Raw genomic sequence first — 15,297 nt, forward strand, 5'->3', positions numbered from 1 at the left:
TCTTCCCAGGACCTTCATTACTATTATGATGCCCTTTTACCCCTGTGTAGTTATGCCTTTATATGGTTGTTTTAGTGGTCTGGTGGTCGTTACTTCCTCTTCACTCCCCTTCGTCCCGTTGTTTGCCCCATGACCCCCTAAGTTCTTGCACAGATCCCTTACTTGGCACTCCTTCACAAACCCCAGAACCAGCTTGGCCTTGTTCGTCTGCTGCAGACCCTCTCATCACTTAATACATTTCCTGACTAAGGTAAACGCTTCCTTAGATAGTAGCTACATACAAAACCTACAGAGCCTAAACAATAGCTGGCCCCAAGGATACAGCTGACCTGCAAATAAAAGCTAGTTTCTTCATACACTAGAACAAAGGTTCGTGCAGCAATTTACAGCATTGTATCAAGTAATAAAACTTAAGTTTTGGGTTTTTTTGTGTTTTTTTTTGTTACTTTTGTTACAAAAATTACTGGTATTTTCTTTGTAGTGCACAGGACTTCTCATGGGCTTAAAACTGCATGTGCCTCAGAGCTTTGCCAGCACAGAGCCAGCCCACTTAACACAAAGGGAAACAGTGCCGGTTAAAACATTTCAGTATACTGAACTGATTGTTATATTTTGGATACTGTAATTCAAGAAAGCAGCATGTAGTTATCTTTTCTATATTTCAAAATGGCTTTGCTGATGAGGAAGGTGAGACGGGTGCTGGCAAACGTTGTGCTTTTACATAGCAGTATTGTGCACTCAGACATGTTAGCATTTTTACTTTCATACCTCATGAAGTGCATCCATTTAGCAGAGAAATGTAAGCTATTTGGGGTTACTGCAACACTTTCATGCTGACAGTGTTCCTCCTGATGTTTGTCCAGAAAAATGTGTGCTTCTGTCTGAATTAATTTAAATAACTATATGGTAGATTTATGCTTTTTAATGAGTAATTAATTATTCAGTCAGTAAGCATTGCAGGCTCACTCCAGCCCTCCATCAAATAGAGCTGATTCAGTTACACTGGAAATGCAGGAAACACTCCCCTGATCTGCTGGAGGTCACTGAAAGGATAGGCTGCACAATGCCTTCTTTCTTTTGAGCCATTATAGGCTGTTATGTCAAAGCAATGTACTGTATTTAGAAGACCTAAGGTTTAGATGTGGTGCAACTTGCATAACAAAAATCTTTATTAAAAATATTACTAAATTTATGTACCTTCTTAATTTCTATATTAGTTACTTATCTTCTAAAATAATAATTTCTCTATTAAAAATTATCAATACAATAAATCTGTTAAACATGAATGTAGTATTTTTTGAAATTATTATTCTCAGTAATTATTTTTCAAACTTTTTTTTTTTTTTGGTAAAAAATGGACCAAAATGGATTGATAGGATCAAAGATAAAAATCATTAGTTTTATAAATTTTTCCAGGATGAATAAATACAAACTAAATAAATGCAGTTATTTTCAGAATAAGAAATAGCTTTCAGGTGTGTTTCTTTTAGTAACTATGACAAAAATTCAGTGTAAATACCAGTGTTTATCTTCATCATAGACCTATATTTAACAATCTCCTTAAAAAAAAATAGCTCACTTTCCAAAAATGAAAAATATAGGAAGCTTTGAAAATTTTGACGAAAAGGAATAGTAGATATACTATTGGCCAAAGTTACATAACTCGAAGTTTTAACTTTTGTATTTTACTTGGAATAAGAGTCAATAGCATTTAGCTGCTGATACAGCATAGTATAATCATAATGTAGACAGACCAAATCTTCATGTAACAACATAGCTCCTAAGTGATGTGTTGTTGAAGTTTTTTGTAAGCTCTTTTTTTGTCCTAACCAGTGATCAGGATCACATATCATTTGTACAGATAGTTTGAAAATTTTTCCCTACCCTGGAATCTGTGTGAATATTGTATTTTCTTCATTGAGATGGATCCGGTGTGGAATAAACTTGTAAAGAAAGGAACTCGCATATCAATCACAGCACTAATAATTCATACTAAATGATAGTAAATATTTCCACAACATCCCTACTTTTGAAAAGTGCTTGTATTCTTCTGTGGAGCTATACAGGACAACACAGTCACTCTGTATGACAATATATTCCATTGCCCTGTATTAGCTTGTTGGAAGATATAAACTCATTTGAAGCATGTGAAACTGAGTGATGGATGGATTTTATGTACTTGTTGTTGTCCAGGTAAACAGCTTGGGAAAGCAAGTAATTTAGGGCATGGAGCAGTCATTATTTCTGTCTTTGTTTGGGAGGAACAGTATACAGAGTATTGGCATTTATAAAATATTATGAATTTCATGCTGCTTTCATTCTCTGTGCGTGGAACAATTAATGCACAGACAGATGCAAGCAATTTTTCTGAAAACAAAGGTGTGTATAATCATGTAATTGAAAATTATAGGCAACACAGTACACAGCTGAGGTATAATTAGAATTTTGTATTTTTTATGTAACTCCTTTTTCAACCGTATAATTTTTCTTTTTCTGTAGAAGCATCTATGTAGATTTTTTATTGGGTCTCTAAAACTATTTGAAAGAAGCCTATGAAATCACATTTTATTTTTGTTTTTATCCTCACTGACACATGGAACACAAAATTTTGCAGGGATTTTTGTTGCATTTTCTTACAGTCCATCTAATTTTGAATATGACACAAAATTGTCATTTAATTATCTTTTCTTGAAAAGAAACTTCTCCTGGTTATATAGCAGCATCTATACATTTGTTATGGCTTGGAATTCTAGTGAGTGTGTGTGTGTGTGTGCGTGCACGTGTGTGCACGTGTGTGTGTGCATGTGTGCATGTGTGTGTTGCTGCTGGAGCCATTAAGAACAAAAATTCAATTATGTCACATGTTCCATACTTAAATTTTGCTGCTATACAGAGCTAGCAGTTGCAAACCAAGTTGTTTTACTGTTCTTGTTAATGGTATTAGAATAATGGCCACTGTAATTGTTTGTCTTCTGTTGTTCAGTGATAATATATGAATTATACCAAAACCAAACACATCTAATTCAGGCAAATTTAAGTAAAATTCTGAGCTTGCATTGGCTTCCACATTAAAAGCTACCTAGAACAGTAGGAATCTAAGTCTTCATATTATTTAGGAGAGTTATATGGAAGGCATCTAATTTATGGCTAAGGACTGCTTTGAAATCATTGAGTGTGGCTGTTTGCTGGAGTTATGCACACTGCTGACAGATTATACTTTCATTTTAACACCATTAAGGGAAAGGAGTGCCAGACTAAAAAAACCTGTGTTCTTTATGGATGACTGTAAACTGTACAAAGTGTTTTCATGTACATATATGCCTATATATTTCCACATATGTATATACCCATACAAAACTGCACACACATGTTGCCAGTATTCAGTAAATTAATAAGAAATAATGGTTATTTAAATCTAGACAATATGCATATATTTCTTTTTCTCCAGTTCAAATTAATAGGCTTCTGAAAATACAGGTATGTAGATATGTTGCCTTTCTTTGTGATCTCTTCTTACATAGGTGATCCACATTTAATTTCTAAGACACTTTGACAAGCTGTAATTCTCAATAATCCTTTTCCTTTGCTTCTATTTGAAATGCCAAATGCCTCTTTTGATCTTTCTTCAGCTGCCAAATGGGAACTTCTTGGTACAGCTATAAAGGTAGCTGGAGAATCTTGGCCATAGCTCTGAGCCAGGGACAGTGTTGTAACAGTCAAACTCCCCCCTGGACAGACCACTCTTTTGGGGAATTAAATGACTTAAGGCTTGTAGCTAAGTGAGACTCAAAGTAAAGCTAACTCACCAGGATTGGGAGAATTGCAGGAAGGGAAGTACAGTTCTGGTTTCGTAATGCTCCCTCGAGACTGTAATGAACTGTTGACTTGAGCTGATTGTAAAATTATAATAGTTCTCATGGGACAGGAAGCCAAGAGCTTTAAAGATCTATGGAAATGGCTGTATAAATAAGACACATAACTGATAGAATGACTATTAAATCCTGTATTAATCTGGTTTCAGATGGAAGTTTCCAGAAGGTTGAGCATGCTCTATTTGAAACTGGGAGGTCATACAAATAATAATGGGCTCTGTGATTTCTGAAAACTGAGCCCTTTCCCAAAATTAAATGGGGTCAAAAGGTATACTGTGTGACAGATGGAGCAATTACACATAAAATGCAAAGAAATAGCATCAGCTTAAGCAGTAGTTGATAATTTTCTGCTGCCATTAGAGGCTTCAGAAGAGATGCCTAAAATGTAAGCACTGGTAAACTGCTTGCAAGGGACCTGAACTACATTACGTATATATGATACATATTATCTGAATGGGGAAGGATGTAGCATAAATTGTGAATAAATCTGGGAAGACTTGCAATCCTAGAAAATCTGTTTCTGAATGAGATTTTTATTCATTATCAAAGGAAATATGAGTCAGAGGATGGCTACAGTGGACTAACTTCTTCATTTGTGATAGATGTATGCATAACATTGAGAATGAATCTGGGAATACAAGGTGACTTTACATCCATAGATACATGAAATCAAGTATTTTTTTTAAAAAAATTATTAGCACATGGGTCGGTGTTTCAGATTTAAAAACCCTTAAAGACAGATGCTTACAGAATAAAAGTTTACAGCTGCATAGCACATATGAAGGAGGGAAAAAAGTAGCCCACATGAAACTCTGCTTTATTATGGCTGTATTTAGTAGCACTACTTTGGAACTGGCTCATATATGACTATGTTGTTCTGTAAGTGTATTATCACCACTATATCTTAAAAAAAAAAAGTTTAAAAAAACAAACTTCTTTTAGCAAGCCAAAAGCCTTCACAAAAGAGATTTGACACAGTTCAGTAAGGAAGTATAACATGCCTTTTTCATTCAGCAATGAATGAATTGTAGGACAAATGAAAAGAGTTCACCTGATATGTAATATATACATTATGAAGTCACATCTTTTGTCATTAACAGTAAGACTTCTTAGATCTTTCTAAAACATGAACTTTTATTCAAATGTAATATTCAATAGAGCTACAAAACCTACAGCATATATAATATATGTAATTAAATAGTTCTGTCCTTGACCATTCAGAAAATAATTCCCCATCCTGTTAACATTTTGAAATATCTTTCTTTGGCACTTTTCGTCAGCATTAAAAATGAAATGCAAACCTTGCAAACCAAGTATTCCAGTCAAACCCTAGGCTGGTCAACAGAGGTGCTCCTGGAGTTCAGTCTTTAATGTGCCAGATCACCCCTGCTGTCTCCCCTGCTCTCTGCCCTACTGCCGGTTCCAGGATTGCTGTTAAGATTTACCATCCATGTTTCACATGGTATGAACGAGTAAACACTTCTTAGACTGCAGAAGGGCCAAATCCATTTTCATAGTGATAATGTTCACTTGGTGGATTGGAATCCAAGGCTAAAATTCATGTTTCTGTGATTTTTCATATATGAGGAAGGAAAATGTCCCAGCCGTGAACACCTGCAAATAAAGCTGCAAAGCAGAGGGAAACACTAGTCTGTGGGGCAAGCAGTGGTTGCAGGCAGGGAATTCTCCTTAGCCATAGGAGTTTCCAAGTCACATTTCCATTCTGTCTCCTAGATTAATGACTTCAAGTGAAACCTTAAGCTGACCTTAGAGACATAGCAAGTCTTTTATTTTCTGATGACAGGGAATATCATCTTGTTGAAGTTTCAGGACAAATTAATTAACATTTTTAACAAAAAACAGGCAATGTGCTTGGAAAATTCCGATTTTTCCTCTCTTTATAAGATAATATGTTTCTGGAAGCTTATAGTCCGAGATGATCTATATAATTTTTCTAAGCAATGCCTCTGAGTATCTGAAGTGGTTTTGGTGCTACTGAAATGATTCCAACAATAACATTTCTGTTCTCTTCAAACAGCTCAATACCAACATTATTGCCCACATGGCTTGTACCAGAAATCAGGACTCAGGGAAATGATTGTCCCCCTGTACTTGGCACTGGTGGGGCTGCACCTTGAATACTGTGTTCAGTGTTGGGCCCCTCACTGCAAGAGGGGCATAGAGGTGGTGGAGCATGTCCAGAGATGGACAATGGAGCTGGTGTAGGGTCTGGAGAGCAAGTCTTGTGAGGGGTGGCTGAGGGAACTGGGGTTGTTTAAACTGGAGAAAAGAAGGGTCAGGGGAGAACTTATCACTCACTACAACTACCTGAAGAGGTTGTAGGCAGGTGCATGTTGGTCTCTTCGCCAAGTGATAAGTGATAGAACAAGAGGAAATGGCCTCAGATTGTTTGAGGGGAGGTTTAGATTGGATATTAAGAAAAAATTCTTCACCAAAAGGGTTTTCAAGCATTGGAATAGGCTGCCTAGGGAAGTGGTTGAGTCACCATCCCTGGAAGTGTTTAAAAGACATGCAGATGACTTAGGGTTATGGTTTAGTTGATAGGCTTGGCAGTGTCAGGTTTATGGCTGGTCTCAATGATCTAAAAAGATCTTTTCCAACCTAAACAGTTCTATGATTCTATGATTCTAGGGCTAGTACCCACAGTACGAAAAAAAATTCATTGTGGTAGAAACACAGAAACCCAGTGTGAGAATTCATTGATGTAATCCATTTTATCAGATCTCAAAATGAATTTTAAACCCCCTCAAATTCAAGAACTTAGTTATAAAAATATATTTAAATTGCCAATAGACAAATGAAAGATTGTTCCACAATATGTAAGAAAAATAGCATTCCCACCCACATTGTAATTAAATGCATTTTAGAATTATATTAGGTTGTTGTGAAAATTGGTTGCTCCATGATTTCTTCAAGCTTTGAAAAAGAAAAAAGAAATAAAGTTTAATTCAAGAACTGCAGATAAACTTCTATCACATACCTGTGTCATGTGATATTTGTGTCTCATCACATCTAGCAGCATGGTGTGGTGACATTTTCTAAATTCTCATTACATTTCTGTTGTTCTTTCTGAAGTACACTAAACCACTGAGGAAGAACATTAAAGAGAAAATCCTTGCAATTTGTTTTTTATATATATATGTTCATATATATATTATATGTTGGGGAGGATAGTAGCTGAACTAAAATGTTTTTAGAAACTTCTACTTCTTTCACTCAAAATATATTATATTAATTTTATATTATATTAATTAATAATTAATAATTAATAATTAATAATTAATATTATATTAATTAATTATATTATATATATTAATTCATGGGAATTATATGTAGTAGTTGATTTTATGTTTGACATATGATAATAATTTTTTTCAATCTAAAAAATTAGATTACCACCTCACTGGGGGAGCTAAGTTCAAAACTTCTAATATTATCTGCTTTCAAACTTGTGTGTACATGCATTTATTGTCTATAAATATTGATTTCCCAGTATTTTTTTACATGAATCAAAAATATTTTAAGGGCATTTTATGGGTAGAGTACTTGGTTTATCTAAATACAAAATTAATTTTATTTGGGTAGCACCTGGGAAAGGAGTCATCCTTCATTGGGCTAAAACTAACCTCAAAAAATGAAAAAAACAAACTTCAGAATTTAGGTGGTGACTGAGATTTAAAGCCTGTATCTAACATTAAAAAAAAAAAAAAAAAAAAAAAAAAAAGGTAGATTAGGAAAATCTGTATTTCATTGTTAGTGATATTTTACCTAGTTAATTATGTACTGAATATATATATACTTGAATGTACTAATGTACTACATATACAGTAACTTGTGTACACCTGCAATGAAGATGCAGGCTTTTTGTGGTCTCAGATGGAGTCTCAGACACTGCTTTTCACATTTTGACTCACTAATCACTGTCACTGCACATGTAATGGCAATGTTTCCAGAAAATTTCTATAGAAAACTGTATTTTGTCTGTATCAAGAAGACAAAGCAGTGCACAGAACCCAAAACTATATGTGTTAACAAAACTTAAGTACTTTAGTAACAATTAACCATATTCTGTAACCACAATCATAGACATATTTACATGAAAGCTTGAATTTTGAGGGATATAGGGATATTTTAAATAGTAGAATAAAAAGAAGTAATAAAATAATTATTTTAGATGAATTTGAAGTCTCTGTCACATAATCAGATGTCATCAATAAACTCATACGTAAAGAAGTTAATGAAGTATACTGTTCTTTTCCATTATGTCTTAAAAACAAAATTCCAAATAAAGACTATTCAGGAACAAAATGGTTACTGGTTGACTTAGACCATTTTATTTATTTAGTAACCATATTTCATTTCTAAACTAAATTGGAAATTGAGTTTCCTATTCATGTTTCACTCTTTATCAAGTAATCTTTTATGTTGCAGAGAGATACTTGCTACAGGAGTAAGCACAGTATGATGAAACACTGGGTGCAAAGATAGCTTGGTGTGTCTTTTTTTTTTTTTCCCCTTTTATTTTTGTCAGAAAACAGAAGTGTTGCCTAAAGAGAGGGGTGGGGAAAACTATGTTTATTTCCTCTTGTTCCTATCAGCAAAAACTATGGCATGTATGAATGAACATGTGTGTTTATATATTTGTGTTTGTGTGTGTGTGCATGTATACACCTCAAAGGTATTTGAGAAAGCATATTGAATACCAATTAAAATGTATTCTTTACTGAATCTTGTAATAAATAAGTACAAGTTTTTTATCATGGTAAGTAACTGTTTTCAGGTAATTTCTAGGTTTTTCTAAAGAGCATGAAATGTGGTATAATATGAACCAAGGCTACTTTTTCACCTATTTCCTGTCTGTGATTGACTTAATTTTGTTTCATCTTTGTTTACAGTCTACTGTTTTAAATATCTTTTTGCCCGTATGGGAAGCAAGATTAAATTTTAAGGAGGTCTTTATGGTTTGTCTTGGTCCATTCAAGTTGTGTAAGAGTCAATGATAATTTTGTTTGCTTCCATCTAAAATTCAGGTTGTGGCTAATTCTTAGTAAATCCTAATAAGGATGAATGAAATGTTAATTCATCAAAGATAGTGACTGAAGATAATATTTCTTCAAGGTTTCAGAGCAAAATGAAATAAATTGCATTTCTTATGTAGAAACCATAATTTGGTAAATTTTTTAACATACTTTTTTGGTTTATATTATTCTTTTTTAATAGCACATTACTTTTGTTTTTGCAGAAATCACTTTTAACTGAATTAACTGCATTGTCACAGAATATGATACATTTTTTCAAATATTTTCAATTTGTTCTTCTTGACATTTTATGTTTATGTGCAGTTTGCATCTTTTTTTTTTTTCAATATCAAATGTAACAGATTTTGACATTTTTGTTACATTTTTTTGTACTAGTGGTTTTTTATTTTTTATTTTTGAGAACCTGCTGTTTTTGAATTCTCTTTTTTCCCTTTATTCTCCTCCTCACAATGATCCCAGGAGCCAACACAAAGAAAAGCGCAGATGATATAACCAGTAATGATCGTGGTGAAGATGAAGGTATTTTTTGTTTTTTCAAAGCTCAACCCTGATGCATGAACATAAACTTTTTAATTTTTATAATTATTATTATTATTGTTATTGTTATTATTGCTGTTATTTCAACATGAATTTTAGTCCCTTATTTGCAGGAGCACACTTCTGTGTGCTTCTTTATTTTGATCTTTATAAATTACTTTCATTGTTTTTCTTTTTAAAATCCAAATTAGTATATAGATGACTGCGGTTTCTCTGTGGCATAGGTGTAAAGGTTGTTCCTAAATCTATGTGAAGTGAGTAACACAAATGTTATTTGAAACTACGTACTATCCCCCCCCCCCCCCCCTTTCTTTCTTAGGTTGAGAAAATGGAATTTAAAAACATGCATGTGCTCTTGCCCCTGCTACATATTTTGTAAAACCACCTGTTTGAAATTCATGAAAAAAACTCACATATATCCTTCCTTTCACTTCCACTGTTTCCCTGGCACACATGTTGTACATTGATGCAGTTGAATTGTGCTTTGTTTTTGCTATTTTTTTTTACTTATTAACTGTTTTCTCACAGGATGTGGTTTATTTCAGGACACAAAAATAAAGGAAGCTGTTGATATTGCTTTATTGGTTTTTTTCCTGTAATCAGCTAGCCTCTGAGATACATTTGTTCTGACTTGAACACATTCCCACGGAAATCAATGACAATCGTTTTCATTGACTTCTTTCAGAGTTGGATTGGATTCCCTGAAAGGAAATGTTAAAGTTCACAGTGAAGTACCCCAAAAAAGTTTTATAAGGAAATATTTTTTTCTTGCCTTGGCACAGCAAAGCTGTTTATGATGCACCAAAATAGAAAGAAGTCATGAAATCCTCCTCTATTTTCACCCTTCCTTTTCATTAAAGTTACACTGAAAGTTTATTTTACTTTATATATTTAACAAATTAAGAAAAATATTTTCAAACTAATTGAGAAGATAAGAACCTTGGGTAGTTTACTGGTCTAGTTTTGGAGCAATATGTTCCCTAATCCTGTCCAACCCAAAGTGTTACTCCATGCTCTTTTTCTGTTTTCTGCTCTCTGACATCAGTTCAAGTAACTTTGAAACATTTGTCCTCTCTGTTCTCCTTAGAATCACGCATATTGCAGTGAGGACACTGTCTCCTCTTTTCCTGGGAGTTCAGCCCTACTGTAGCTACTCTATCCATATATAAAATACTGTCATAAAAAATTCTGGTCTTTGATTCACACTGGTTGCCCTCTACTGTGCCACCTTAATTGCTGAATTACCCTATTTCTTATAACATAAAAATGTTGTGCAGAATACTAAAAAAAATTACTCTTTTTCTGAATATCACCTTCCTATTTCTGTGCAACGTTTGTTTTTTTTAAATGATGGTATCATAATTTCATATTCCAAATTTTGTAATTAATGTTAAAGCAAAAGATAAGTAAAAATCAGAACCAAGATTGCTTTAAAAACTTGAGCTAGCTATTGGATTATGGATACATTAATATTCAGACTGCTTAAAAATTATAAAATGTTAGGGTTTCATGATTAACAGGGGCATCCACTTTAGATCTAAGCACATAAAGCATGAAGCTAATTTCCTTTATGTTGAAGCTAATCATGTTCCCATTGAAGGGGAAGAGGAAACCTCCCATTGACTTCAGCAGTGAAAGATTCAACCCTGAGGTAGAACTATGTAATAAAGAAAGATTAAATACAACAAATCATGACTTTGGAGAGAGAAGGGAAAGGTAATTCAGTAACAGAAACAATTGTGTTAAATAATTGTTGCTTTCATTTTTGAGGGCTTAGCTCTGTTTTCACAGAAGAAACAATTTCATGTACTTTGCTGAAAATGCTGAAGATAAAAATACATCCACTAGAATCCACCTCATTGCTTTATATGGTTTGTTCAATGACTGCATCACTCTTACAGTCATAACAATTAAAAAATCTTATCACAAAAAATTGTTCTGCTGCTCAAGTACAACACATAAAGTTCAACATGTAAAGTGTGTCTCTTTTTACGTAAAAAAGGTGGGTTCTATGACAAGCCTTGAACTCTTGACAACTAGATGGGCATACAATGGAGCCTGAACATACATTCCTTGAACTCAGCTGACAATTTTTGATATTTAAGTTAGTGCATACACATGAGTAAAGTAAAAGTGAGCCATAGAAATATGACCAGTCAAAATTTACCTTTAAGTATGCTCAAAGTACTTCCACATACACAAAATATTATATATGTGGTATCTTATTGCTGATCACATTTTTGCTATCTTAGGGTATTTCCTAACACACCTGAGGAGAAGGAAGAGTTTTAGAAGGCTTTCAAAACCAGGTCCCCTAACTCTAGGTATTTAGCTCAGCTTTTTCTTCCTCCAATTCCCTTTTTCACTGTTCAATATATAGCTATTTTACTCTAAAGAGAACAGTACTTTTGTTTTGTTTTAATCCTGGTTGAATACTCAGACTCTGCTTTCCCTTGTATGCTGTACTATATGATTGAAAGAAGTGCTCCTATTCCACATGCAGATACACTTAATTACTTGCAAAAGGTGTGTATTTCTAACAGCAGCTTGCTGAATTGCCCTCTGCTTTTTAAAGAAGCTTAGCCCTTGTTCCCTCTATTTCTGTAGAGAACATATGTTCCTAATTCAGGTAGTCTGAACCATTTCTGGGATCAGGCCCCTCAGTTTTTTGTTATAGAGGGAGATAGATGAATCTGGTCCTAAATATGCCCCAAATCATTGATCAGTGCATCTTTATAACTCATTCTGAAGTATAAAAATATTTATATCAATTTCATGTAACTTTCTTTTAGAAATAAAGATCCTGCTGTTTACTTGTTTGAAAGTAGGCAAGAGCTTTTCTGTGTATACAGAAGATCAGCGATACTGTTAAGAAGCATTAATTCAAGGCTGTTATTTAAGGCTTAGCTACCATAACAAGGAAAAATACAACACAAAAGACATAATTTGATTTAAATACAAAGTTCTGGGCCATGAATTCACATAAATTCTCTTTGTTTTTTTAACTCCTAGGATATTTGAAAGAAGGAACAGTTTACTATGTTTACTTTAATCAGAACAATTTGATTTTGTGATATTATCTCTTACTGAACTATTGGGAATAAAATTTCAACAATTATGTCTCAGTGAGGAATGGTAAAGTGTGGATCATTATTGTAATTTTATTATTAGGTGTACAGATATTTCTAAATTGACATATACATGAATCAGAATATTCTAAAACCAGACAAGATTATTCCATAATTTGATTTTTCTATTTAGATTTTTAGACACTTATATTCAAATCAAATCCCTTGAAATATTGAAGGCATTTCAAGTGTTCTAAGAACATTTCAGAGGAAACAGTATTTGAAGTAACCAAGAGAAATAGTCATACTATAAATATTAGGCTTATAGGATGATCCTGAACTGTGTAAGTTAGCTGATTAAAGTGGTGGTGATGACATTGAAAACATAGGAAATAATTAAGAATATTTTTAGCACTGTTATAAATTGCGAATGCTGTATTTCCTTATTTTTTATTACTTTATTATGTTTTCCTTACTTGAATTTTTTCAGACATTCATGATCAGAACAGCAAGAAACCCGTTATGGTCTACATCCATGGTGGATCTTACATGGAGGGTACTGGCAATATGATTGATGGGAGCATTCTTGCAAGTTATGGAAATGTCATTGTTGTCACTCTCAATTACAGGCTGGGAGTTTTAGGTAAGTGACTCTTTTTTTCATCACCAATTACATAGAAATATTTGGTTGCTTAATTTGTCCACTGATCAATCATAGATCCTTGGGCCAGTTTTGATTTTAAAAGAAAACATTATTGCTGTTGGATTTTGAATTATTTTCAATATTTTATGGAAACTGGGCTAGGTTACATTCCTTTTTACAGCTGCCCTCACCTTAGACAAAAGTGACTGGATATTTATAACGATGTTAGTGCTGTTTTATGTTAAATTTGTCATTAGATCATATTTGCTCTTAGCTTAGTGATTTGCTCACAATTTACTCTTGGCTCAGCAATTTGTTCACAACCTGCATCCTTTTCTTATTAAAATCTGTTTGATTCCATGTAAAAAAAAAAAAAAAAAAGGAAAAGTAATCAAGAGTGAGTACTCACCAGTTTTAAAACAGTTGGTAATGTTAGGAAGAGGGTAAATATTACTATTTTCCTGTATTTATTATTTTTGTGTGCAAATTGTGGTTTAGGGCAGAAGATGTAGAGGTAATACAGACAAAACAGGCTATATGCACTGATGAAATTTATGTTGCAGGTAATATGGGTCAAGAGGTTTCAAAGATAGTGTAAAATTATCTTCCTAAATATAAGCAACTCCATAATAACAATTTATTATATTGAGAGAAATTAATACTTCTGTGTTTCAAACAGAACAAGATATGCAACTTCTTGACATTATATTCCTTTGTCAGCGTTAGATTGAATAACAAAATAAGCTTCAATCTATAACAATAGACCAAAAATCTTTCCTGTCTTTGTGATTCCAGCTCCTGGATGTTTGCATGTATGAAGCTTTTCACCAAATGAAAGTTTATTTATTGAAGTTCTACTTTTCCATAGAAAATTAAGCTAAAAATTTTCTCATAATAACAGATACAAAAAATATTTTTTATCATAATGAAAAGCAGATAGTTTCTATAGAATAGCATACGGATGGCTTAAATACTCATATTTCCAGCATGTTAGATATACAAGCTAAGGTATAGTAATTTTGTTTATGTGTTTTTTTGATTTAGAATGGCTTTTACAAAGATTTTTAATCTTGTTTTTCTTGATAGCAAACCTGTTCTGTATTCTTGGCATATACTATTTTGGAACACAGGAAACTTATTTTCCTGAGTTATCTGTTAACATGGTTAATGTGTTTCAACAATATTCTAGCTCACCAGAGTAAAGAGAATCTTTTTCCTGTCCCTGGTTTTGACTTTCGTTTAAATACAAAAGAGTATTTTTTCTACGATAAAGTCAGATTGAAACATAAAGCTAGGAATATAAAAAGATATTTTGGTATATTTATACATACAATCTTTGTACTCATGACCACCCCCAAAGAAGAAGAAGAAGAAGAAGAAGGAGAAGAAAAAAAAATGAAAAAGAAAAAAAGGAAAGCAAAACTGTAACTAAAGAACTCCAGACTCATTTAAAAAAGAAAAGGTTTGTTGTTGTCAAAGAAAGTGTATACCCAGGAACTTGGTAATAGATGTTTATCTGTAAAAAAGGTTATTTAATGGATCTCTTAAAAAGTTTTCTCTTCGTTTCTTAAAACTGCCATTGTTGAAGGATACAGATGGTTATAAGCAATTTAGTGTTTCACTGTCCAGCTGCTTCATATAAGTCTAAAGGAGAAAATGTAATATTTGAATTGATTAATTCCTATTTTATGTATTTATATTGAAAGAAAAAAAGAAGAGAAAAAATGCTATATTTTAATATTGTGGCATTTAGGAAAAAAAGCACAATACAGAGGCATTCATATAAGAAACTAAAAAGTAAGAACTTTGAGGATCTTAAATGGATTAGGAAAAATGTAGTGTTTTATTTAGCATTAAATACTCCTGAACAGAGGCAAATTTAACTTTTGAGACACTATGGATTTTATTCTTTGTTATAGAAGGTCTATGTCTGAATACCAGAAGACATTCAGAATATGCCTATAGCACTTAAAAATTCAGAGCAGTTGTGTTTTATGAGCATATTTCATTTTTTTCTTCATGGGTAAAATGTAAATGTGATCCTTGGGAGCTCATTAGGTTCTGCCTAGATATTGGAATGTGGTAGGTGAATTCCACCTTTTTTTGACTTACTTCGT

General features: G+C 33.1%; 1 protein-coding gene across 4 annotated transcripts in view; it reads left to right on the forward strand.

Moving 5' to 3' along the window:
- The window catches only part of NLGN4X (neuroligin 4 X-linked), a 211,428-nt gene that overhangs the window by 112,609 nt on the left and 83,522 nt on the right, over positions 1–15,297 (forward strand). The window contains exons 5-7 of one of the 4 annotated variants that reach the window (XM_080377645.1): positions 9,392–9,451; positions 11,722–11,793; positions 13,028–13,180. In XM_080377645.1, coding sequence (XP_080233771.1) covers positions 9,392–9,451; positions 11,722–11,793; positions 13,028–13,180 — 285 coding nt within the window. Of the gene's footprint in view, positions 1–7,211; positions 11,186–11,721; positions 11,794–13,027; positions 13,181–15,297 lie in introns of those variants that run through there. The other 3 variants (XM_080377646.1, XM_080377648.1, XM_080377647.1) reach the window with 3 other exon arrangements.

The sequence above is a fragment of the Falco punctatus genome (genome assembly GCF_963210335.1).
Source record: "Falco punctatus genome assembly, chromosome: 2".
Classification (NCBI taxonomy): domain Eukaryota; kingdom Metazoa; phylum Chordata; class Aves; order Falconiformes; family Falconidae; genus Falco; species Falco punctatus.